The sequence below is a fragment of the Poecile atricapillus genome, chromosome 3, assembly GCF_030490865.1.
Source record: "Poecile atricapillus isolate bPoeAtr1 chromosome 3, bPoeAtr1.hap1, whole genome shotgun sequence".
Lineage (NCBI taxonomy): Eukaryota > Metazoa > Chordata > Aves > Passeriformes > Paridae > Poecile > Poecile atricapillus.
Genome location: NC_081251.1, coordinates 50,017,817 through 50,041,783, shown reverse-complemented (window position 1 = coordinate 50,041,783; position 23,967 = coordinate 50,017,817). Strand labels below are relative to the sequence as shown.

The window sequence follows — 23,967 nt, the reverse complement described above, 5'->3', positions numbered from 1 at the left end:
TTTTGGTCAGTGTATTATATTTTAAGTTGTGAACCATATGAGCTGAAGAAGAAATTAATTTCCTTTCAAAATGTTTATCCTCTGCAAGTTGTAAACAATGTAAGACCACATCCAGCTTGGAAAGTGCTCTAACATGAAAATCGAGGCTGAAAAAAATAGCAGGGCAAAATATCATAACTAAATTAGAACAATGGGTAGAACAGAGACAAAACTATCTTTTTGTCCATTCACTTCAGGCAAAAAGTTAAAGCATTGTATTCCAACAAGACAAAAAACTGCTTGCAACCAGAGATCATTTTAAAGTTTTATTTAACCTTGTTTATAAAAGGGAAGATTCAGAAGTGTTAAGAGTCCTAAGTGGTGTTTTTTTTATATGCTAAGATTGTACAGTATTGTATAAACAGCAACTGCAGTGCTGGCTGCTTGGGAAGGGTGAAAAACTACTCTTAGTCCAGCACTCCTGATTACATGGTTCCCCACACCTCTATAGAATAAGCACTTTTGCTTTCTGAATGCACAAAACTAATCTAATTAAGCAGGAAGGTGCATTAAGCTTTCAGCATCCCCTAAGAATGAAAGCAGTGATTCACTTATAGGCTAGACCGTCTTGCCTGTGGGGTTCCACCCTCTGCCAAGGGACACTTTCAGTTTAGGGCCCTTTCAGCTCTTTGGGTTTTTGTTATGCTTTGTTTGGTGGGTTTATTTCCCTCTTTCTCTGCGGATTGTGCTGGGTGCTGGTGGGGTCCCGGATGCCAGCAGCACCCCCAGCTCAGGGCAGTGGGGCTGGGCACTGGTGCCAGGCTCATGAGCCCAAGCCTGCAGCCCACGGCAGCGACCTCCTGGCCGATGGCACGGGATGTGTGTGCCGGGATACAGCACCTTGCTGGCTGGGGAGCCCCCTGAGCAAACCGGGTTTGCTGGGTGGGACGGGCTGTCCGCATGGCCCCGAGTGCTGCTGCTGGAGAGGCCACCCAAGAGGGGCTGTGCAGGGAACCAAGCGTGCCTGTCACACAGCCGGGTTGTCAGGAAGCCATCCCCTTCCTCTGTTTGTGGAGGGCTTGGGTACTCTGAAGAGCGACGAGATGGGACATGGTGCTCGTGCAGCAGCATTGCCGGCGGGAGGGCCCTGCATGCAGCAGGGGAAGCCATCTTGTGTGGGGGCAGGAGCCTGCAGCAGAGGCCATCTCACGGCCGCCATGCACAGGGGACAGTGCCGGGCAGGGTGACACCGCGCTGCGGTGCCAGTGGCGTCCCTCACGGCTCTGGGCGAGAGCAGAAAGTGCCCATGGCTCCAGGGTGCGAGTTGTGTTCCCCCACCACAGAATGTTCAGCAATAAGCCTAGCCGGGGTACTGCCTAGTACTCCGTGTTTCTGTAATTCCTGCTGTATGATTGATTGCCTGTGTTGTTTGGCACAGAGTGCAGGAAAACCAAGAAAGATTGGTGAAGATTCCTTAGTACAAGTTGAAGTACATATTAGGTTATCAGGAAGCATTTAATTCCAGTAATTTTTTGCTGGTCATTTGCAATCAAATAGGTGCCATGGTGCGCTGTGCAGTGATGAAAAGGTCTTTGCAGCTTTGAACCAAATGGTGAGGCAGGGGGAATTGTGCAGGTTTTGTCATAGAATTCCAGGGGATTTTAGGCTGATTGCAGCTTGTCAACTACTAGGATATTTTGAGCTGAACACTGGAGTGAAAAAGAAGGGCTAAAGATAGAGAAGAAGCTGGGAAATAGGGAATAGAAGTATTGGAGGGAGCTGCACATACTTGCTAATGGGTGACAATTTCCGCAGTTGTGCAGGGGTTTTGACTTGCCATCCACCCAGTGTTGAATCATGTAGATTTACCGGAAAACTTTTTTTATTATTATTTCTTCTCCCATTTCATCCTTGGTCATCTTTGGGTTTTCATTTTTGTTTAATGCATAGAGGAAACCAAAATCTCATAAAGAAATTTAATTTCCTTAGTTTAAAGGAAGAATTTGACTCCACTTTCTAGGACTATGAGTTAAATTACAATTAATTTTTTTTTTTCAAAACTTTGCTTTACAGCTCCAGAATTTCTGTCTTAGTAGCTGATGAAGAGGAGGACCTGAATGTATCTGTTCCATAATTTTGCAGTCTTTGCCTTTGCTCCAGTTTTCAGTATGATCTGCCAGATCTAGTCTTCGTACCCTAATCCCTTTTGTTCATTTAACAAAGTTCTAAAATAAGTCACAATCCAGGTATGGGAATCAAATCCACAGCTCCAGGCTAACCTACCTCAACACTAGTGGGATTGCTTGCTGGTAGCTGTAAAGTGCGTTAACTTACATGGTAGAAGCACATGATGGAGTTTCCTTGATGGTTTGTACTCTGTCCATGGCCCAAGCCACTGCTGGGTCCCTTTCTTTCACTCAAGTTTACTCTTGCATTTTAAAGAAGAGACTGACTGAAGTACTTGATTCTTCAGGTTTGACAGTGACTGCTGTGAAGGAATTTGGGGAGTGGAATTTGGAAGCTGGGGCACTGGTGCTTGCAGATGGAGGTCTGTGTTGCATTGATGAATTCAATAGCATCAAAGAACATGACAGAACCAGTATCCACGAGGCAATGGAACAACAAACCATCAGTGTTGCAAAGGCAGGGTAAGTGGCACGTTACCATATATAAGAAAACAGCATGAGATTTTTTTCTTTTACTTACATGTTGGAGGGATGTTGATTAAACATATCTGTTTTCTTCATTGTGTGTAATAGTTTTGTTGTCAGCAATATTCCTAAACTAAATGAGTCAGCATTTAAGAGGACAGTTCACTGGGCCAGAGGCTGCAAGCAATCAGAATAAATACATACCCTCGTCACTGCTGCGTTTTCAATCTACTGCTATAGGCCAGGGCACTTCTACAAAGACTTGGCACCCTTTTTCTTGTCCTTTGCTGCAAGTGGTTTTAATAATCCTATGTGGAATGAGGAGCTTTGTGACTTTTTTTGTTGCAGCTCAGAAAGTAGGACTTAATTTTTCCAAAATCACAGAATTATGAAGTTTGGAAAAGACCTCAAAGATCAACAAGTCCAGCTTGTGATTGATCACCACCTTTTCAACTAGACCATGGCAAAAAGTACCATGTCCAGTCAATTCCTGAATACTTTCAGGGATGGTGACTCCACCACCTCCCTGGGCAGCCTCTTCCAATGCCTGACCAAACTTTCAGTGAAGAAATTCTTCCTGATGTCCAACCTGAACCTCTCCTGGCACAGCATGAGACTATGTCCTCCTGTCCTGTAAAATCCAGTAATATCGCTTGGTAACCAAAGCATATCAAGAGATTTCCAGGCTGCTGTATTTTCCAAAAGATTTCCAGGCTGCTGAATTTTATATGTTGTGTGTGGCAGAAATATAAACTCCTGCTTACTTGAAGTTCCTTCCTTTATTTTTTCAAAGTAATGTGTGTTCAGATCTGCTATCCCTCCCCAGTACCCCTGCCCACCACTTGGGTCTTTGAGCTCATGTTTTAATTTGTCTGTCATATGCAGCTCTTACTCAGGCCCAGATTATTTCCTGGCTGGTATTTCTGAAATCTCTGCTGCTCTGAAGGCTTCACCCTTTCCACATTCCTTTTTGTCACCTTCCACTCAGCTCTTGCTGCAGTCACATTTTGGCTCCTCTAACTGATCATGTCCTTCTCTTATTCTGAGCAGCTTCTTCCTCTTCATCAGACAGTGGACAAATAATCACAGAACATTCTGAGTTGAAAGGAACCCAGAAGGATTGTCAAATCAAATTCCTAAGTGGATGGTCTGTGTGGGGATTAAACCCACAACTGATGTTTTTAGCACCATGCTGTTAGCAGCTGAGCTAATCTCAGGGTCACATTGCTCTCACTTGAGTAGTTACCAGCCTTTGCCAGCTGGGCACAAATACTTGGAACCAATATGGTCCTGTCTCCTTGGTAAGACAGAGACATATTTCAGCTGAGTTCTTTGTTGCAGTTGTTTGGATTTGATAGACCCAAACACAGTTTGCTAACTTGCACATATATGCCCCGTTGCTCACTTTTAAGGACTACATATAATGAGGATTTTTTGAGTAGTAACAGCACACACAGGTTAAGCACCCTGTTAATTTAGGTCTTATTTTGGTGCATGGTAGAAAAAGGTATTTTTTGGAGGGTATAAGCTAGTGGAAAATCTGCGGTCCTTCCTTTCAGTTACAGAAGAACTTTGGATGTGAGGCAGCAGCTATTCAGGAGCTGACTAGAAATAGCTCAGTGACAAACCAAAGTTAGAATGCTTCTGTTGCTGCCTTAACCAAAAGTAGTGCATTTGGACTACTAGAGTAAAAATAATCTCTCCCCACATCTACAAGCACATGGCAGGACATCATGGTTAGGAGAGGAAAATGGCTGTTTCAGTTGGTATGGCTGCCATCACTGTTAAGTTGGGTTTATATTCATGTTAATACACAGTAATAAAACATACATTTATGTCACATTTTATTTTGCTCTCTTGAAAGGTGAATTAAATAAAAGTGCTGCTTTCTAGCTTTCAAAAGTGTTTGTCTATTGTACAAACAGATCTACCAAAATGTAATCTATATTTCTGAAAAGTAATGTTGGTTCTCACTATTTAAGGATCTAGCTGTATATAGAGATTATTTGTGACAATGTTGGTTGGTGACTTTTGGTATCCAGATCACTGTCTGTCTAGTTGCTATTCTCTGACTGAAAAATGCTGTGCATATAATAAATACTAATATAACAATTATGTATGTTGTTTAGCTCTTATGGTCTTTCAAGATAAGATGTTCTCTTTATAGGATAAAATCACAAAAGTTTTTAAACACTTTGTAATCCTTTTCCCTACCTAATTTAATTCAACCATAATGTTCACCATACCTTTCTCTAGCTTGGTGTGCAAACTTAGCACAAGGACAACTATCCTGGCAGCAACAAACCCTAAAGGCCATTATGACCCCAATGAGTCTGTCTCTGTCAACATTGCTCTTGGCAGTCCCCTGTTGAGCAGATTTGACCTGGTCTTAGTATTGTTAGATACTAAAAATGAGGAATGGGACCAGATCATTTCATCCTTCATCTTGCAAAATAAAGGTAAGAATAGTGTTTTTAAATCATAAGGTGTTTTGTTGGGTTGGGGGGGTCTTTTGGGGGGTTGGGGTTTTTTTTTGTTTGGTTGTTTTTTTGGGGGGGGGTGTTTGTTTTCTGTTTTTTGGTTGGTTGATTTCTGGTTTTGTTGCTTGTTTGGGATTTTTTTTGTTGGGTTTTTTATTTTTTTTAATTTATTTTCCTCTGTATATTAGTTTGTTATTCTTGAATCTTTCAAATTAATCAGTGTTTACATTTCTGTCATGGTGATTTTCTGCGGTATGGTTGTTCTTCAAGTAGGAGTAAGAGATCACTAATTAATTAAGAGGAGTGAGCTGAGAACACTTTACTTTTACTCTGGGATAATTTTTAAGAGATTTCAGCCCTGGCTGCTCAGTAAGTGGATTGTTTCCATCTCACACCTTTACAGTATTTGATCTGCAGATTCTATATGCCTTGCAATTGTATTTGAAGTTAATCGGAAACTTAATCCAGGCAGAACAGATCAGAGATGCATGTGCTGCGGTGCTCAAAGAATGAGCAGTAGTATTCCCTGTGTGGAGCTTTGTGTTCTGGAATGAAGGAAGTCAGTGTGATTTGATTTTGACCAGCCCCTTCCCCATCCACATTAAGGAGCATGGCTTTGATCCCCTTTACAGAAAAAGTGGTTAGAGGAAGCTTCAGCTAGCTTCCTTCCCTTTCCAAAATATTTCCCTACAAAAAGTGTTCAGAATACGGCAGGTAGCTGTTGGCTCCAACAGAGTAGGTAAAACAGCCAGAGGAGGTGCATACACTCATGTAGCATCTTCCATTTTAAAATTCCAAAAGCACTTGGCACTGCCCGTACCATCTGGTGGGCAGTGAGGCTGACAGCAGTTCTGTAGAATTTATTGGAGGTTTTACTGTGGATTTTGGTATGGAAGGGATCGGATGGTGTGTAAAATTCTGCACTGGAATTAGACCGAGTCCTTGAGGACTAGTGTACAGACAGCCAGTATGCCCCAAAAGCACAGTAAGTGTTTTTCATAGTCACCTGTCTATTTAACAGGAGATCTTAGGAAGAAGCTTGATGTCTGTTGTTGAATTACTGACAAGGGTGTTGTAACACAGGCTGCCCAAGCAAATCAGAAAAGCTCTGGAGCATGGAAAGGATGAAGACCTACTTCTGCCTTATAAAAAGTATACAGCCGAAATTATCTGATGAGAGCAACTTGATCCTTGTTCGCTACTATCAAATGCAGCGTCAGAGTGACTGCAGGAATGCTGCCCGCACCACTATCCGCTTGTTAGAGAGTCTGATACGCCTTGCAGAAGGTAAGGCCCTGGTATTTTTATTTTTAGGCTAACAATTAACCTTAATGAAATGAATAGAACAGCATAATTATTGCCAGTAAGCAGAGTAGCTGCTTTTCTGTGGAGGTAGGGGTAGGCGATTCTTGTACTGTTGTATCCTTCTCACCTAAAGAGCCTCAGGGTTGTAGATTTTGAGTCTGAGAAAGGGTGTTAACATTTGGGCTATCAAAACCAGTTTTAATTTTTACATTCTCACTTAAATAATAAATATTAAAACCTGTGGAAGAAGTCACATTCAAGAGAAAAATCTCAGAAATTATGTGTCTTTATGAAAGGCAATCTCAGGATTTACTTGGCTCCATTTAAGTCAAATATTTGCTTCTACCCTGAAATTAATATAACAAAATAAGCATTTTTTTTCCTTAAGTATTAGTAATCCTAAAATTAATATCACATAAAAGATAACATATTTTTTGTTTCCTGAAGTATTAGTAATCAAGCCCATATTTTGCCATACAACTTCAAAATTTCCAACTCTGAGTTTAAGTCATATTTCATTTATAAGAGAGAATGCAAAGGAAGCATTATGTTTTGATCTTAACATGGTTTTATTTTGTAAAATGGCATATCAAATATTTTCAGGATAAATTTCAAAGAATGTACTGTATTTTGTATAGCAAGTATAAATGGCAGTGTAGTGCCTCCTACTTTAGATGTTTATGTTTTGTTCTCTGTTTTGAGGGAAAGACATTCTCTGTTTAAGTGAAAGACATTCCTAACTTTTCAAGATTCACATGTAATTTTCCCATTCAAAGATTTTCCCTTCTTATCAATTCATGAGATTGGGGCTTTTAGTAGGATTTTGTTCTTTCAAAGTATTATTTAGATGGTACTAACTAACCTGTCTTTCTATTGCTAAATAAGAACTGAGTATGCTTCCATGGCCAATTAGGAAAAAGGCTTCATGTGGTAAATTATTTGCATTATATCTTTTTACAAAAGTCACTTTAATTTTGCTGATTGAAGAAAGAGAAGGAAGAGAAAAATAAAGCTATTTATTTATTTTAGAAAAGCATTTTAAATAATACCAAATCTCTGACACAGATCAGGTAGAGGAACAAATCTTTTTCTGACCTGTGATGAAAATTAGACCTTATTTTTTACTCTATGGTGATATTTCTGTGTAGATAAGGATGTTTCATACCACAGTCTTTGTTGTGATATCCAGCAGTTTACATTTTTTAACTGCAGAATTTTAAGCATCTTTATTCTGTCACTGTAACTGCAATTTGAATATTACACCCTATTGTTATAAAAAAACTAATCCTTCCAGTTTCTGTTGAAATTGACATTAAAATCAAAATTACTGTATTTATTTAAAATATATGTATTTATTTTTAAGTTATGCCCATGCTGTTTGAGGGCTGAAGAAATTCGAAGAAATATGTTGTTTCTTCTAGTAAAAAAGCAAAAAAAATTTTTTTTTTACTTAAGTAACACTTGCACCCATTTATTTTTGATAGCTCATGCCCGATTGATGTTTAGGGATACTGTGACTTTGGAAGATGCTGTAACTGTAGTATCAGTGATGGAATCTTCTATGCAGGTAAGGTTTCTTGCAGACATTGCCATTTGCTGCAGTGCCACATTTAAGGGATTCAGTTTTACATGTAGACATGCGCCAGCTCCCTTCTTCTCTTTGGAAAAGATTTTATAGATTCATGCAAAGTAGGCAATCAGAGACCTTGACAAGACTTTTTTAGTCCATTTTGATTGTTAAAATCCTTAAACAGAGATTATACTGAAAAATCTGGATTAGGATAAAGGCCTGCTACCTTTTTTCGTAGACTTTGCAGTCTAAGTAAAGTTTTGGCATACTGTTGGCTTTTGCTAGTCTACATTTTAGAGACATTATTTTGAGGCAGAAATTGTGTAGATCAGTGTATATCACTGTGTTTAAGAGCCTCTGACAGTTTTTTATTCGATGATGTTATATAGTCACTCATTAATAAGGTATGAGAAAACCAAATCATTCTTTGGAGCAAGGTCAAACAGTTTCCTGGACCTACAATTTATTTTGCCATTAAATAATTTTAAACTATGTTGGTAGAGTAATAGTAAAACTCAGAACATTTAGAAGACAAATTTTTTTCTTAGAAACCTTATAATTCCAAAACTTTGATTGGACTGAAAATCATGCATTCCAATTATCACATGGATTTATGTAATGTTTCTATGCAAAAAGGTATTGAAAAAATGTGAAAAGTTAGTTTTCAGTTTACTGTAATATTATTATTAGGATGTTGAAAAAGCAGCACATTTAGAATTAAAAGTAAAAGAAACAAGAATCTGATAGAAGGGTTTTTTAAAGTGGAAATGTAGAAAATAATATAGACACTATTACTTCAGGCAGAATATTTTTAAGATAAATAAATCTTCATGCTTTGGAGTAGGAAAAAAAATACTATAAGCAGATTATACGAAGTTTTATGCATGGTGGTTTTTAGCACATCTGAAATGTTTGAGTTTGGCCCTGTCAGTGATGGTGTGCTCTGCTGCTCAGCTAACTGGCCTGATACTAAATGGCATTTCCTATGTCCCTGTATAGGTTGATTTGAGTATTTTCAAATTGAAACAGTTTTACAGAGCACCTATTAGTTCAGTGGGCCTCAAAGACCTTTGTGGAAGTAGATGCACTCCTTTTTTTTGGAGCCAAAGCTCTTCAGCATATATGCACAAAGTCACATATGGCAGGTATGCACTTGTGATCTCCCTTGTTCTTTCAGTGACAGTTGAGAGACTAATTGCAGTTTGTGCCACAGATAATCTACTGCACAACGTTGCAAATGGAATTTATCTCAAAAATACTACAGGGCTCGACCTTTTTAAGTAGGAAAAGATTATTTCACTGTCTGCTGCAATTCATCCTGCACTGTTTTGAAGAGCTCAGCTTTTCAATGACAGCACTGCACCAAAGTTAAAATATGAAGCTGTTGAAATTGCAGAAGATACCACGTTAGTCTTCATTAGCTGTAATTAAATATATAATTAACTTGATAGAAAATTGATGGGACAGTAGTTTAAAATTAATATGATTTTAAATATAAGAACTCTGAAATACTAATTTTATTTTTTTTTGTAACAGATCAAAAAGTGAAAAACATGTATATAATAATAATAATGAATGTATACTGTCCCCTGTGTCTCTACCTGATCAGCACAAGTAAATGTAAAAGAATTGTTTTAACTGTGAGTCACTGTTAGTCACTGTGAGTCACTGCCCTCAAGGGCTGCAGGTTGACATGGCTGGGGTCAACCCACTACATTGTTTAACAAAGTTTTGTCTAATAAGAGTCAGTGAGAAATTTCCCTGAACTGCAGAAGATTACCTGGGAGTACTTGGTATGCTTATTCTTTGCTCCACTCTTTGCTTCTTATGAACAAGTAGGAAAACGTGTTCATTTTTGCTAGGAAAATGCAAATTTGAGATTGCTATTTAAGGTCAGATTTTACTTTCCTCCTGGAAAGTATGAATAATCACTGAAGTAGTTTCTTTTTGAAGGAAGGTGTTTATTTGTTTTATTAAAAAAGATAGAAATAGCATGCAAAAGTTTATTTTCAGAAACAGATTCCTTCTCTAGGAAAAAAAAACCCACAACATTTTGTACAGATACATCCTGTGTTTCCTGCCTAATTGTCAGTCTCTAGAATGAGGTTGTAAATGAGGATGTGCCACTATCATTCTGCCACCTTTTAGCTCAGCAAACTCCCTCTTTGACATTGTCTTTGCAACTTCTACAGTAAGTCCTGTTCTTGCCAATATAAAATTAAAGTTCACAGTTTTTCTGTGATGGGTATATCTTGTGAGCTGTCTTAGGAAGGAAGACTATCACATTTTCATCATCAATCTACTTCACAGGAGTTTTTTGTTTTGTTTCGTCCTCTCACCCTTATATTTCTCTTTCCTATTTTGTTTTTGTGAGCATTTTCCAAACCCCCTGGCTTGATCTTTTCTTTGCCTCATTTTCTCTTGCTAGCATTATCGTCCTCCTCTTGGTCATGTTTCCGTCCTTGTTTTATTCTCTTTCCAATCCCCCTCTTTTTACTCCTTTGTATAATTTGTCTTTCCATCCCTAGGCATTTTACACCTTTCCTGTCCACTAACTTTCCCTATAATATTGTCTTTCTCTGTTTTAAATCCTCTGCCATCAGTATGCAGTGGTTTTGTCATACGGTTTCCTTCCGCTACTCTAAAAGATATCTCAGAATCTCAGAGGGGCAGGGTCTCAGAGACATGAGCATCAGCACAGGAATGAAGCTTCACAGATATCTTAAATTCACTTAGAATTTCACATACACACACAGTATTTAAAAGAAGTTCCTTGTGATGGCCAAGTAAAGGACAGTGAGGGTAATAGCCCATGGCTGCATATCTATCTCATGATATATAACCGCATAGTCCTCTTTTTTTCCACTTGGTCCTTAGGTCACAGGTTGACAGTACTCAGTCCAAAAGCAGCTATCTTTTGTCAGTGTTTTGCTCACTATTTTGTTTATTACCTGCTGTTCTAAAAGTAATATTCTCAATTTCTTAATGTATTTTTCTTTGGAATTCATCTCCAGTGGCCTTGAATATTTCAGAAATACCAATTCACCTATCTTCATGCAGTCCTTGCAAAGTAATGGGATGGTGCTACTCCTCCGATCTGGAGCTGCATTTTGTATCAGTCCAGAAGCAATTGTCTACTAAATCATACCTCCAAGAGATAGATGCCTGGGACCCCAATTTCAGAGTAGTGGCACTTTGAGCATTTGAGCACGTTTCCTGTTTGCAATTTCCTTTTGTGCACACACCACAGCAGGATCCCGCTTAGAGATTTATTTTCATCCTTTTCTTGGCTGGCTCTTTCTGAATCATGAGAACTCAAATATGACATCTGAGATGGAATCTGGTCCTCCTTGTTCTGCTTTTAATTGTTCTAACCAAGAGACTGAGTCCCTGCCTCATTGCCTATGAACCTTCCAGTTCCTGAAAAAAAAATACAGCAGAGGGGTTCTGACGGAGCCCTCTCCATGCCAAGAGACTGGTGCTTCTGTGTGGAACAGATCTATCATGTTTCTGAAGTGGTGGGTGAAAACACTCCCAAGTGGTAACTTCAATGGGATGCATTAAAGGTTGCATGGACAAACTTAATTTTATTCAGAGAGCTTTAGAGAGCCACAGAGCAATGTTTGCTTACAGAGCAAAATATAATCTTTTTAATATAATATTTTAACATTGCAAAATGGGAGAACCAGAAACTATCACAATTGAATATGTGTAACCCATGTGATGCCATAGGTACAAATTTCTGGATCTAGAGACTTCACTGACTTTTGCTATTGTGCCCATGGCACTTGATAAACATCTTGTAAATCAGTTGTATTGAACTTTATAGATTAAACAGGAATGTTAAATGCTAACTAATCTATGGCAAAAGAGAGGGTTTGTGGTGTGAGGTGTTTTTTTTTCCAAAGAGCAATTAACTACAGAGCTATTCTAGATTATGTGTTGTGAAACAAATCACTGTGCAGATGCTCTGATGCAATTAAAAACGACTTCATTTTTATAAGGCACAGCAAAAATTGTCCCAGATAAAAATCACTTACAATTCACTGGAATATTCACAAATAATAAGTTACTCTTAGAGTGCTATTCAGAAATATTTCTGCCCAATAATTTACCCTGTGTTGTCAAGTCTTAATATCCAGGTCTTTTCTTTAAGAAATTAGGCAAAGCTAATGACAGGTTCTAGCAGTCAGAACTTCTTCTGTTAAAAAGTTCCTCACATGGGCATGGTATTTGGAAAATATCTTCATTCTTAATTTTAATTTTCAGTCATGATGTTCTCAAGCTTTAGGTGGATTTCCCAGTCCATGTGTCAATAAAAAAAAACAAGTATGAGTAAACTGCAGGCTTGATCATGTAATTGCTTTATGTTTATGAGCAATTTTGACAGTGTGAGCAGATCTTAATAGGATTTTTTGTGTGGAGACATTTAGCAAATATTTGCTATCTTAAGCTTTAAAATACCTAAGGGAGAATTTCAGATAACATAGTCTCTGTTGTTTAAATTTGGTGCTTAATAATAAAAATAGTTTCCTATTTTTTTTTATTTTTTTTTTTTTTTAATCTCCTTGGTGCCATAGGGGGGTGCGCTTCTTGGAGGCATCAATGCCTTACACACCTCATTTCCAGAAAATCCAATGGAGCAATACCGAACAGAGTGCGAAATCATATTGGAGCGGCTGGAGCTGAAAGATCTTCTGCACAAAGAGCTACAAAGACTTGACAGGTTATAATACACAAAATAACAAATTCAGAAGGGAAAGAGAATTTGTTTCACAATAATATCTGGAGAGGGTCTAAAAATAGTCTGACATTGGGAAGGGACTCCTTTAGAGGACACGGATAATCAGAGAGATTGTTTTAAAGTAGCACTGTGAGATCATCACAAGATCATTTCTGCCTCTGGGTTATAGAATTTACAGATATTTTAATGAGTTCCCAACTCATATCTCAGTATTATGCTCAGATAAGTTTCAAAAGTGCTTCTTCGAGTCAAAATGCTAGATTTTGTAGCTGAGCAAATAATTTTATATAACTTTTGCTACTTGTTTGGTAAAATACAGCAGATCTGCTTCATGATTTTTTAAACCACCTTTTGCATTTGGCTTGTCAGATCCTTCCCTTTTTATTAATGGAAAATGTAAGCCTGAATCAGAGTTCTGTTCTGTTCTTTTGGATGATTTTTCTTTTTTACATGCTGGAATTTTCATTGTCTCATCTCTAGTTTTCAGCTCACTGCAATAATCTTTGGGAAACTTATTTGTTGTTACTAATAGAAAACTTTCAATGCACTGAACCTGAGAGAAAAACCCTAGAATTGGAAGGAAAGAAAATTAAAAAAACCAAAACACATATTTTTCCTGAAATGAGATTAGGCTTTAAAGAATCTTGTTTTTTCTTATTGTTAAAGGAAGATAAAAGATTAACCTTGTTGAAATTAATGGAAACAGCTGGAAAAACTCAATTTTCCTTTGAATATTTTTGAGACTTATTTTGTAACTTACAGTAATGATGTGTTAATGACCACAGAGTCAAAAGAAACAGATGAAAGTGAGATACCTTCAACAGACAGACAAAAGCTAGTTTTAAAACAGAGGTAATTCATAGGGTCATAGAAATATAGGATGGGGTAGGAGATCAAATACAAAGAGAGGATCAAGTCTGTGTTTGACCTTCCTGTCAGGAGCTCGCATTATCTGCTCTGAAGCCTTCTAATAATGAGGATTTTCCGTTGCCATTGTGTAGTCTGTTCCATGATTGCTCCACCCAATGCTCATAAAGGTTTTCCCAATATCCCACCAAGTGGCCTCTGCTGCAAATTAAGCTTATTCCTTCTTTCCTCTCAAGCAGCTGCGGGAATACTAAATGAATGTCCTCTTTAAAACAACCCATTCTGTATTAGAAGACTCATTCCATGTATACTCCCTAAACTATATTTCAATAAAACAAGCATGTATCATATATCTCATCCCTTCTTGATGAGTCATATAATTTTTGCCACCTTCCATTAAAAAATTAAGACTAAACATGTTAGTAAACCATTATAGTAATTATTCTAAGCATGTCTATTCATGTCTATAAAGTGTTATATCTCTCCCAGACCAGAGAAACTGTTTGTAATGCATAAAAATAATTTCTTCTAGATGAATGCAGTCACTTTTGGGATGGAAGGTGGCTCCTTTTCACTCAGGGTTTGTATCACTGTTTAGCAAAAAACAGAATGCTGTCTGCCTTGGAAAATATGTGTTTAGGTACAATAGATTTAACATCAGCTATTCCTAGATTGGAGGGAACGCTCACTCAAACACCCCTGTCATTTTGGCAGGCCTGATAATAATGATAGCCACAGACAGTGATAATTAAGTTTTATAAGGGATTTGAGATGCTTTCATTCCATCACATTTTTGACATGTTGTGTATATAGTGATTATGAGAGAAACTCCAAAACAAGCACTATTCCAAGTAATACCTAGGTATTCCATTCCAGTAACTCATTTGAGACTTTGCGTGGCTCAGGATAAGATTTAATTAGGTTCCCGTTCTAGAAGATAGATTACAAAATATGTAAAATCTGTAAGGTACTCCAGCAATAATTGTAAGTAGTGCAAAGCTGTTTTTTTTTTTTTAAATTGTTTTTCTGTTTGGTTTCTCAAGGAAATGCAATTTAGGTGGTTTCTTTCTCTGTCCATCTGCCTGTCTTGTATTGGGGACACTAAATTCTGCCACTTACTGTCAAAGGTACTGAAAGATCACAGACTATTAACACTAGCTTTCTGGGCTGTATGTGAAACTTAATAAGATATTTTTGTGACCTACATTATTTGTAGCTTTCCACCAGTCATGCGTATTATGAAGAAAGAAAAAGGAAGAAAATTCATTTACTTTTGTTTAATTTTTTTTTCATTGTATAGATTGAAAAAGGAGAATTCATGCCAGCAGCAGCCTGAAGAAACAAATTTCAGTACTACCACAAGGTGCTTGAATGAGGGTGCATTTGGGCAGTTAAAGCAAACATCTCAGTCAGAATCTTCAAATAAAGAAGAGGATAACTCTGGGCCACAGACACCTTTGCTTGAAGGCAGCTGTGAAGGGAATATTCATCTAGAACCCTTGTGCAACCCAGCACGTGGTAATAACAAAAATACAAACAGTATGGCATGGTTTGACAGCATAGAAGAGAGTAGCATTGATGCTGAAGAGAATTCTCAGAGGAAGTCTCCAGTGCCCAAGATATCTCCAAATAGTTCAGCTTCAAAAACTTCAAGTTCTGAAGAAAGATCTGCTTCAATACCAAGGAAGCAAAATGGCATAAGAGAGTCACTAGCAGCTGTGGATATGCATGCTTCTCTGAAACAAAAGGACAAAGTTTCCAAATTAAGGAGGAAAAGGGCTGAAGAGCACAACTGTTCTTCAGAAGATAATATTGCAGACCCAGCACCAAGTATTAGTGTGCAGGATTCAGTTATTAGACAACGCGCTTCTAGAAGCTGGCAGAGGCTGCACAGGGAGAAGTCATATGGATTCTTTACGAGTACACAGGACCCTGAGGCAAAAGCCCTTCCTTCAGTATTACCTGCCTCTGGCCTGCCAGATCTCTCAAGTGATGCAGATTCTGTGCTAGAGGAGAACAGCATATCAGTAGCAGCAAAAAGCACATCAGTTTCTGTAAGAAAAAGAAGTAAAGATCAAGTAGTGAAGGAAACAAAGGTAGTAAGTTCCCATGAGCAAGAAAGTGAAAGTCCCCCAGCTGCTAAACTAGCTAAATTTTCTTTCAGACCAAGGACAAAGTTTGGTCATTCTTCAGAGAAGACAAATGAAGAATTTTCTCTTTTTCCATGTGAAACTGTTTTTAAGCCAGGAGAGCAGCTCCAGGGAGAGCAGCTTCCAGGAGAATGCTGCCCATCTGAGAAAAGCAAGATGACGTTGGCTCACTTAGGAAAATGTAGTTTGGAAAAAGGATCAATTGATAATAAAGAAGAAGAGCAGCAGAGTCAGGCCTTAGGGAAAGAAATCAGTGTTGAGAGACCGCCAGCTCTTCACCACTCTTCACAGAAGTAATCGTGAATGCCAGTTTATTTCTATCTTTAGCACACTTTATAGGGTTCTACAGGGTCTGCAGGCAGAACAAGCTACTATTGGCTAACACACACAGTTTACATTTTTTCTCTTACACACAGGGATATTGTTTTGCTTTACTCTCTCTTCTGCATGAAGGTTTCAAGGACTTTAGCCCTTAATATCACGACTTACTTCAAAGGCTGGTTTGTGCATACAGGCCTTTACTAATATATAAAATATAGCAACAAATCCCCCTTTCTCTTTTTGCACAAACCAGGCTTTGGATAAGATAACATACAACTTAGACTGTCGTCCCCTTTCTAGCATAAGAGACTTCAACCATCCTGTGATGCCCCAGCTGGCGAACCAACTTCCAATGGGATCACTATCTTCTTTCAGGGCATGCAACCCATCCTGTAGCTGTTGTAGTTGCTCATGGATGGAAGCTGAATGATCAGTAAGATCCAAGCAGCACATGCCTTCAAACTCCCCACAACCATGTCCTTGTGCTAAGAGCAAAAGGTCAATTGCAACTTGATTTCATAGTACTGCATAATATACACTACTCACATTGGCTGAAAGCTCACTTAACATTGTGGATGTTAAGTTTAATTCTTTCCTAGTCCAGCAAGCGAGCCTTTTTAGGGTGGCTAAACTTTAATTCATTCAGGCTTCGCCTTGACTGTTTGATGTTCTTCATTTTGCTAGCTATATTCAACAATTGATGTAAGCTTGGGTGGAACAAAGTGAGTTTCCCAAGATAACAGGGTCTTCCATGTGGATTAGCAAGAATCTAATTCCATGCTCTATCTCCACAGATTAGGAATATGGAACTAGGTGATCGTTTTGGTAATTGTCTTGTGAGATTGCACCACGAATAAAGGCTTTACTTACAGTGGTAGTAACGAGATCAGCTATAGGGTTGACTGCAACCCAGTGCTGTATTACTTTGTTAGAATGACTTTTTGTCGGGGGTTCAAACATTATCCATCCACCTGAGGTATTGGTGGAACATAACAAATCCAGTTCTTCTGAGGGTTGTAACATTAAGAACTTCGGTAATTTTTGCTTGCTAACAGGCTTCAGGTTGTCTTAATGTGAAGCCAGCAGTGCGACTGCACTCTTGCAACATTGCCAATCGATTCAGTCAAGTCTCGTTACTAATTAAACTTTTAAATGCCGGAGGATCCCATTCAGGGACTCCTGTGAGAGAGGTGCGAAAGGATCTCCAGGGGTGGCTAGGCTCAAACACATTGACCTTTGGCCAGTTCAATGTGCCAGAGTGACCCATATGTTCTGTCGCTTTTGGATGTTAGTTAGCAGACAGCTGGTCATGACTATACACAACACAATTACCATAAGCATTTTACCATGTAAATGACACCATATTTGCAACCTCACAGCTAAAACTTCAATTGTTAAATGAACTTTCAAAGATGCTTACACTACCTCTTGAAGAGGGGATACTTATACTTTATACTAACATAACAATTACTATACAAGCTGAACACTTAAACTATTGTCTAACTACTTTTAACACATGTGCTCTGGTATATATGTAGTCTAAGCGTGGAAGCAATTTGCTGAAAGGGTAAACACACAACAACAATTTGCTTTATATACAGTTAAATGGAGTCTCTACACTTTTTAGATCTTCTACAGAATTTCTCCAGAATGATTCAGTCATGGAATGTTCACTGCTCCTGTGATGTCAGCTGGCAGTTGATCGGTGACTGAGGGCTTTGATGTTCAAGTTGTTCTTCAGATCCTTCTAAATCTTAAAACAAAGGATACCTGAAAAATTGGTAGAGACACAACATCATAATAACAACATAAAAGTTCTGTTGGCAACTGTCTGTATAGTGTTCAGACACAACTGTGTCCTGACAGGTCCACTTCTGATCCATGTCTGGAGTACCAAGGCTGTGTGATGACTTCTCTGTTCACTGGATCTCACATGTTCAGAGGCACACAGTCTGGTCAGATGGACAGGTGACCTTTTTGAACCTGCCAACAAAACACAGACACTTCTCTCCTTGAAGTTAATGAATTACACTAATTAAATGCTTTTAGGGCATCAATCTCCCCCGTCTTCTTAAAAAAAATAAAAATGAGATGTACTTCTGTTATAAGCAACAACATCAACACAAAACTATATACACAATTAATAAGAACTTATACTAGTTAAAAATCAATTAAATCTTAAACATTATTAATAACATATATAATATAAAACTGATTAATTACTAAAACACTGCACTAGCATCCCATAGTTAGCAAACAAACAGAAACAAAAATCAGTGAAGGATTGGATCATCACCTCCGGAAAATGACTCTCCAAGCCCACTTCAAAATTGATCCAGCTGTCATATTAATAGGGTCAAATTGCTGAGTCAAAAAGTGACTCAAATACTGATTTGGGACAGAAAATATCTGGATCTGTTGGCAAACATTCTATCCAGGTAAAGTCAAGGCTTGGCCAGGGCCTGGCTTTAAACTGGAAAGATGCCTCTTAACTCATTTCTAAAACAAGGTTCTCAATAGTAGCAGCTATGAGATGCTTACAGTACAGCAAACTGTTAAAATGCATTTGTACAGAGCAAATGATCAGGAGCCTCAGGTACCAGACCAATTAAACCATGCAGCAGTTGGTTTAATCTGGAGCCTCCCCCATGGCAGCTGATCCTCAGCAATGGTACATCTTCTTAAAATTCTGGAAACACTGAAAAATAATAAAGCTATGAAAAACAAAATTGCAGAGATTTGCAACAACCAGTAGAACTCCTGATGGAGTCAAGGGTGTCACAGACTGCATTCACTTCTATCCACAAGCAGGTGTTCATCAGTGTTCCATCACAGCTGTCTCAGCTGTGGCCGTCCTCCTCTCTCTAGGAAAACAACTATACTTTGCAGTTTAAACAAGTGTCTCCAAAAAAACATAAAACAATTTCAATTAAACAATATCTAAACCCAACAATAATTATATATGACAAAAGGAAATAACAAACTTAACCTTAAAAGAATATCTAAGTTAGGAAACTTAACTTAAAAACATTCAAGCCTAAACATTATAAAACTTGACTATCCTTAATTCTATTAACACTTAATCTATATTAAATGAAAACATAACTTAATCTTATTCTGTTACTACAAAAGAGCAACTAAAAGTTTAATATATACCTTTTAAACACAATATAACAATAACATAAATTCACTATAAAGATTATAAAGATGTAGCAAACACATCACAATTCTATGTCATCTAGCTTTGAAAATAACCCACAATAACTGCAAATGTTACTAAAAATACTTATTCATAATAGAAATTTGCCTAGTATATGCTTAAATTGGTTAGGATGTTAAAGTGTAGTTTTTCTGGAGAAAAACCACCACAACAACACAGGATTTGGCAAGTTGCCATCCAGCTTTTGTAACACTTTTCAAAAACATTAAGTCTAATTTTTAAACTAAAATCTAAAATCCAAATTGGTATATATGCAGTTATATGTGTTTTATAACAAAAAAACTTACATTAAAATTCCCTTATTAAAATTGTGGAAAAAACAAGCAAATAGATAATATATACCTTAACTTAACTTTGTCTTGTACAGTAAAGTTCTCTTAACTAATTATTTTTTAAACCACAAATCTCTTCTGTAGATAACATTAATTGGAAGAAGGTTTTCCTAGAAGCTGTAAATCACACCATATTTTAACCTTGGGTTCTAAAACCAATTATTGCAAGGCAACTTCTGTTAAGCACTTTTTTCCCCTTTTTTTTTTTTTTTTTTTTTTTTTTTTTTTTTTTTTTTTTTAAACCTTCAAAGAACCACAATAATTTCTCTAGTAAAACTCTAAAAACTGCAATTGCATAAACTCATAATTACTTAAAACACAAAATTAACTCTAAAAGGGTATACAAAAACACTCCGAAAACCCAATAAATCACGACCGTGCAACAAACCAGGCACCATCCCAGTGCCCCCCCCGAGAGAGGGAGCGGGGGGGTGGACGGCCCACTCTGCTGCTGCTGCAGCTCTGCTCTTATCTTTCTTCACATTCTCCACATACTCTCGCAGCGAGGAAAAACGGAGAGAAAGAAAAAAAAAGCCTCACAAAGTTAACTTTAACAAATGCAGTTTTTCTCTCAATCTCTCTTGTTGTTTGCTGATAGAGGAAGAAGGCATACTTTTGCAAAAGCAGGCGATTTTACACGAAAAGTCTCTCACGGCCAGGTGCTAACAACGGTGATCATTGCCGTTTATCAGCTTCTAATTACAAGGATGAATTTTGAACTAGATACCATATAGTTTGAGATTTTTTGACTAGTTTGTCTCTCTTTGAAGCTGTCTGAGCCACCTGTTTCTGCTCAGCTCTTTCTGTAATTGTTCAGAGTGGCCTTGGAACTTTTCTTGCGCTCACCTCGCTCCCTCATATCTTCCTGGTTCGGGTGGAAACCAGTCTAAATCTGGCTTCTTTTCTTTCAGGGTGGTAAAGATGGAACTTAAATAAGGTTGTAGTGCTAAAAGTGACTTCAAAAAATGAAGCAAATAGTTCCGGATGTATCACATCCTGCCATAACTGAACAGATTCTGTTCGTTGTTTCAGCGTTCCCTGTGGAACTTTTTTCTCATTATTTTCTTTTCCCTAACTCTCCCTCCCTCTCTCCATGGGCAGTATAGATAGGAGAGCTTGCCCAGCAGTGGGAGGTAAAGGCATCTGCCGCTGTGACGCAGGTAGAATTACAGGGCTCACATCCTCAGCATATCTCACTTTTCTGTTTTTTAAGGTATTAATTACAATCTGCCAAGTTCGACCGAGAAACACAGTGTCCTTGCTCTTTTCCGTAATTGCCGTCTCCCATATCAGAGCCGATATATCAGTCCGTTCTTGCCCCACAAGAAGCAGTGAGCACTGCAAATGCTCATGACAATTAGCCCATATAATGAGCATATTCAGGTCCTTTTCCCTGGCTGCTCCGCCTCGTTTAACGAGGATGCAGAGAAGCAGTTTTTCTGCCGCTACAAATTCCACATCCATGTTAGCGGCTCGGCGGCAGGGGGGAAGGGTGCGACCCTTCTACCACGCCCCTGCCTTCGGACTCCCCCAGCGACTCACCCCCGTTGATTCGTGAGCCGCCTATCTGGTACCGATCCAAGGCAGCATCTATCTGCACTCAGATCCGCTCCACCAACCTCGGTCCAAGGCTCCGTCCCACCGTGTGTGGATCCACTGAAGCCCCCCTGCCCGCAGGGTGTCCCGTTCAGAGCGCCAAATGTTGAGAGACCGCCAGCTCTTCACCACTCTTCACAGAAGTAATCGTGAATGCCAGTTTATTTCTATCTTTAGCACACTTTATAGGGTTCTACAGGGTCTGCAGGCAGAACAAGCTACTATTGGCTAACACACACAGTTTACATTTTTTCTCTTACACACAGGGATATTGTTTTGCTTTACTCTCTCTTCTGCATGAAGGTTTCAAGGACTTTAGCCCTTAATATCACGACTTACTTCAAAGGCTGGTTTGTGCATACAGGCCTTTACTAATATATAAAATATAGCAACAAATCAGAGAAAGTGCAACAATACACTCTGATGTCAGTTTTGATGCTGTGTCACCTCCACCCACTGAGAAGAGGGTGGGAGAGGAGAAACTTGGTGGTCCAAGCACAGGGAATGTGTGCTCCAGCACGTTAGCTAAGCTGTCAAAATTCTCCTTTGTATCACATCCTGAGGCAAAATCAGAAACCTCACCTGCCATTAAGAATGACATCAGCAAGGAAAACCACAGCCCATCACTGAAGGTGCACGTGAGCAATCCTAGCAAAAGGAAAAGTTTTGCATTGGGAAATTCTAGTAAAGCCAGCATGGTCACAAAAACATCTCTCTTCTCCATAGCAGAGCTGGATGATGCTGCATTAGATTTTGATTGGGATAAAGAGGTTAGGAAAAATCCAAGCATGTAACATGTATATCCTGCCAATTACTTAACATGCAGTTCTTCTGAATCTTCACCCTTCTATCACTTGTATCCATGGTTTTCAAAGCATTTCATAGAATCGTCCTGGACCTGTGAACATACTTTCCTTAAGGTCCGTATATTTTACATAAGCAAGGACTGCATGTGCTGCAGGCCTGATTTGGCTTTTAGTTTAGAAAACTCTTCCCAAGACTGTTTGTCTCAGTTCAGTGTTTTGGTTGAACTGATGAACCCTAAAGACTTGTGTAGCTATGTTTGTGTGTCCAGAGTGAGTGATCTTGCAGAAGAACAGTCTTAATTGACTTTATTTCATGTAACAATTAGAACTACACATTATTCAGATTGTCCTTCCAAGTGACTGTGCCACTTTATAAAAATGATGGTGCTCAAGCTATGTCATTGTATTTTGTTCATCTATATGTGCTATTTGTCTCAGCATAGTTACCAATATTGTGATCTATCATCATGCTATGGTGTTTCTGTATTAATATCATGACAATTTTGCTGCTTCTCTGATTTCTGTGCTCCTTGTCACACAGCTGATCTTGAAAACATGGATTAAGAGCTTTGTGTTTCTGTTTTTTAATTTCAGTTTTAAATACACTGGTTGAGGTATCTGTGTCTGTATTCTGGGTCATTTTATCAAAACCCAACTCTGTAATAAACACACAGTTCTCCACTGCAGAGACAACAATTTTCAGGTGATTGAATGGGAGTTGTCAGTAACCAGGGTAACTTTAATGCAGACATTAAGCCCTGGCAGATAAACTACACTTCAAACCTAGCAGCACAGTGAAGAGGTTCTCTAGTGTAGCTTGGTTGTGAGTCAGATAATGTTTACTTGGATATTTTAATTATTATTAGAGTTTTACTGCATCTGATATGTATTTGTCTTTGTAGCATGCTGCATGTTGCGTCATTCATTTGCCTAATGCAAAATTAATGTACTAATGCATTACATGTTTACAGAGAAAGGTAAGTCTTAATTTTCTTCTAGTGACTTGCCTGGTATGATTCTTCTGTGTTTGAATTCTCCACAGAATATTCTTGTTATTACCAGCAAGGTAAACAGAGAATAGTGGTTGCCTACAGCACAGTAAATCCCTTGGGAGACTTGCTAGCAGAAAGATCTGCTTGTCTCTTGATTTGCTTAGAAATAGCTCATTTGAAACCAAGTGAGTTAAAATACTGCAGAATTTCAGAGAATTTAGGGAGTGTAAGGCCCAAGTACTTTGGAGTGGTACAGTGAAATCATGAGAACACTGAGGATAGTATTGGCTTACTGTTCTGAGTTTGACAAAATGACAGAAACATTGCTGTCCAGACTGATTGTGTGGTAGTTCCTCCACTGGAAACATGCCATTGACCAAAACAAGTCGAATTTATCCACCTCCCTCTCAAAGCACAGAGCCACTCTATCATGTTCCTTCTCCCACCTATGCCAGGGTGAGGTTGACAAGCACCCATGACCTACTGCCTGTGAAAATCAGACATGTCCTACAGGGTGTTGTGTCTGCACTGAAGGAAAGGTCAAGAATTCTGGACCTCTGAATATTTGTGATCATCTTCCTACTTGAGTTTTTTGCATCAGCCGCTTGCATGGTGGTCTCATTTGCAGTCAGAAATCCTTTTTTCTAGCTCTTTGTTTTGATGGATGTTACTGGCTGGTCAGTACAAAGCCAGAACATAGCTACTGTCTTTACTAGCCAAGCTTTCAACCCTCAAAACAATATGTTTTTTATTAGGACAAGTTTGATAATGCCCTGGAGACTTTCCAGACTTTCTGGAAAGAGCATGATTGGGTTGCTGTCTGCCACTTAGATAGATTTTAGGCAGCTAAATCCAAACATAGACTGCAGAATTTAGGTAGAGTGAATTTGTTGTTTTTGATAGTGTCTTAGTGGTGATTATTTTTTGCAAGATAATATGCTAGCTAGTGTATCA

At 38.5% G+C, this 23,967-nt stretch overlaps 1 protein-coding gene across 1 annotated transcript in view; it reads left to right on the top strand.

Moving 5' to 3' along the window:
- Positions 1 to 22,565, top strand: part of MCM9 (minichromosome maintenance 9 homologous recombination repair factor) — a 53,997-nt gene extending 31,432 nt beyond the window's left edge. Inside the window, exons 7-13 of the mRNA XM_058835322.1 lie at positions 2,453 to 2,627; positions 4,887 to 5,089; positions 6,194 to 6,397; positions 7,900 to 7,982; positions 12,566 to 12,711; positions 14,897 to 16,001; positions 21,605 to 22,565. Of these exons, the coding sequence (XP_058691305.1) occupies positions 2,453 to 2,627; positions 4,887 to 5,089; positions 6,194 to 6,397; positions 7,900 to 7,982; positions 12,566 to 12,711; positions 14,897 to 16,001; positions 21,605 to 22,009 (2,321 nt within the window). The 3' untranslated portion in view covers positions 22,010 to 22,565. The remainder of the gene's footprint in view (positions 1 to 2,452; positions 2,628 to 4,886; positions 5,090 to 6,193; positions 6,398 to 7,899; positions 7,983 to 12,565; positions 12,712 to 14,896; positions 16,002 to 21,604) is intronic.
- Positions 22,566 to 23,967: the final 1,402 nt, after the last annotated feature.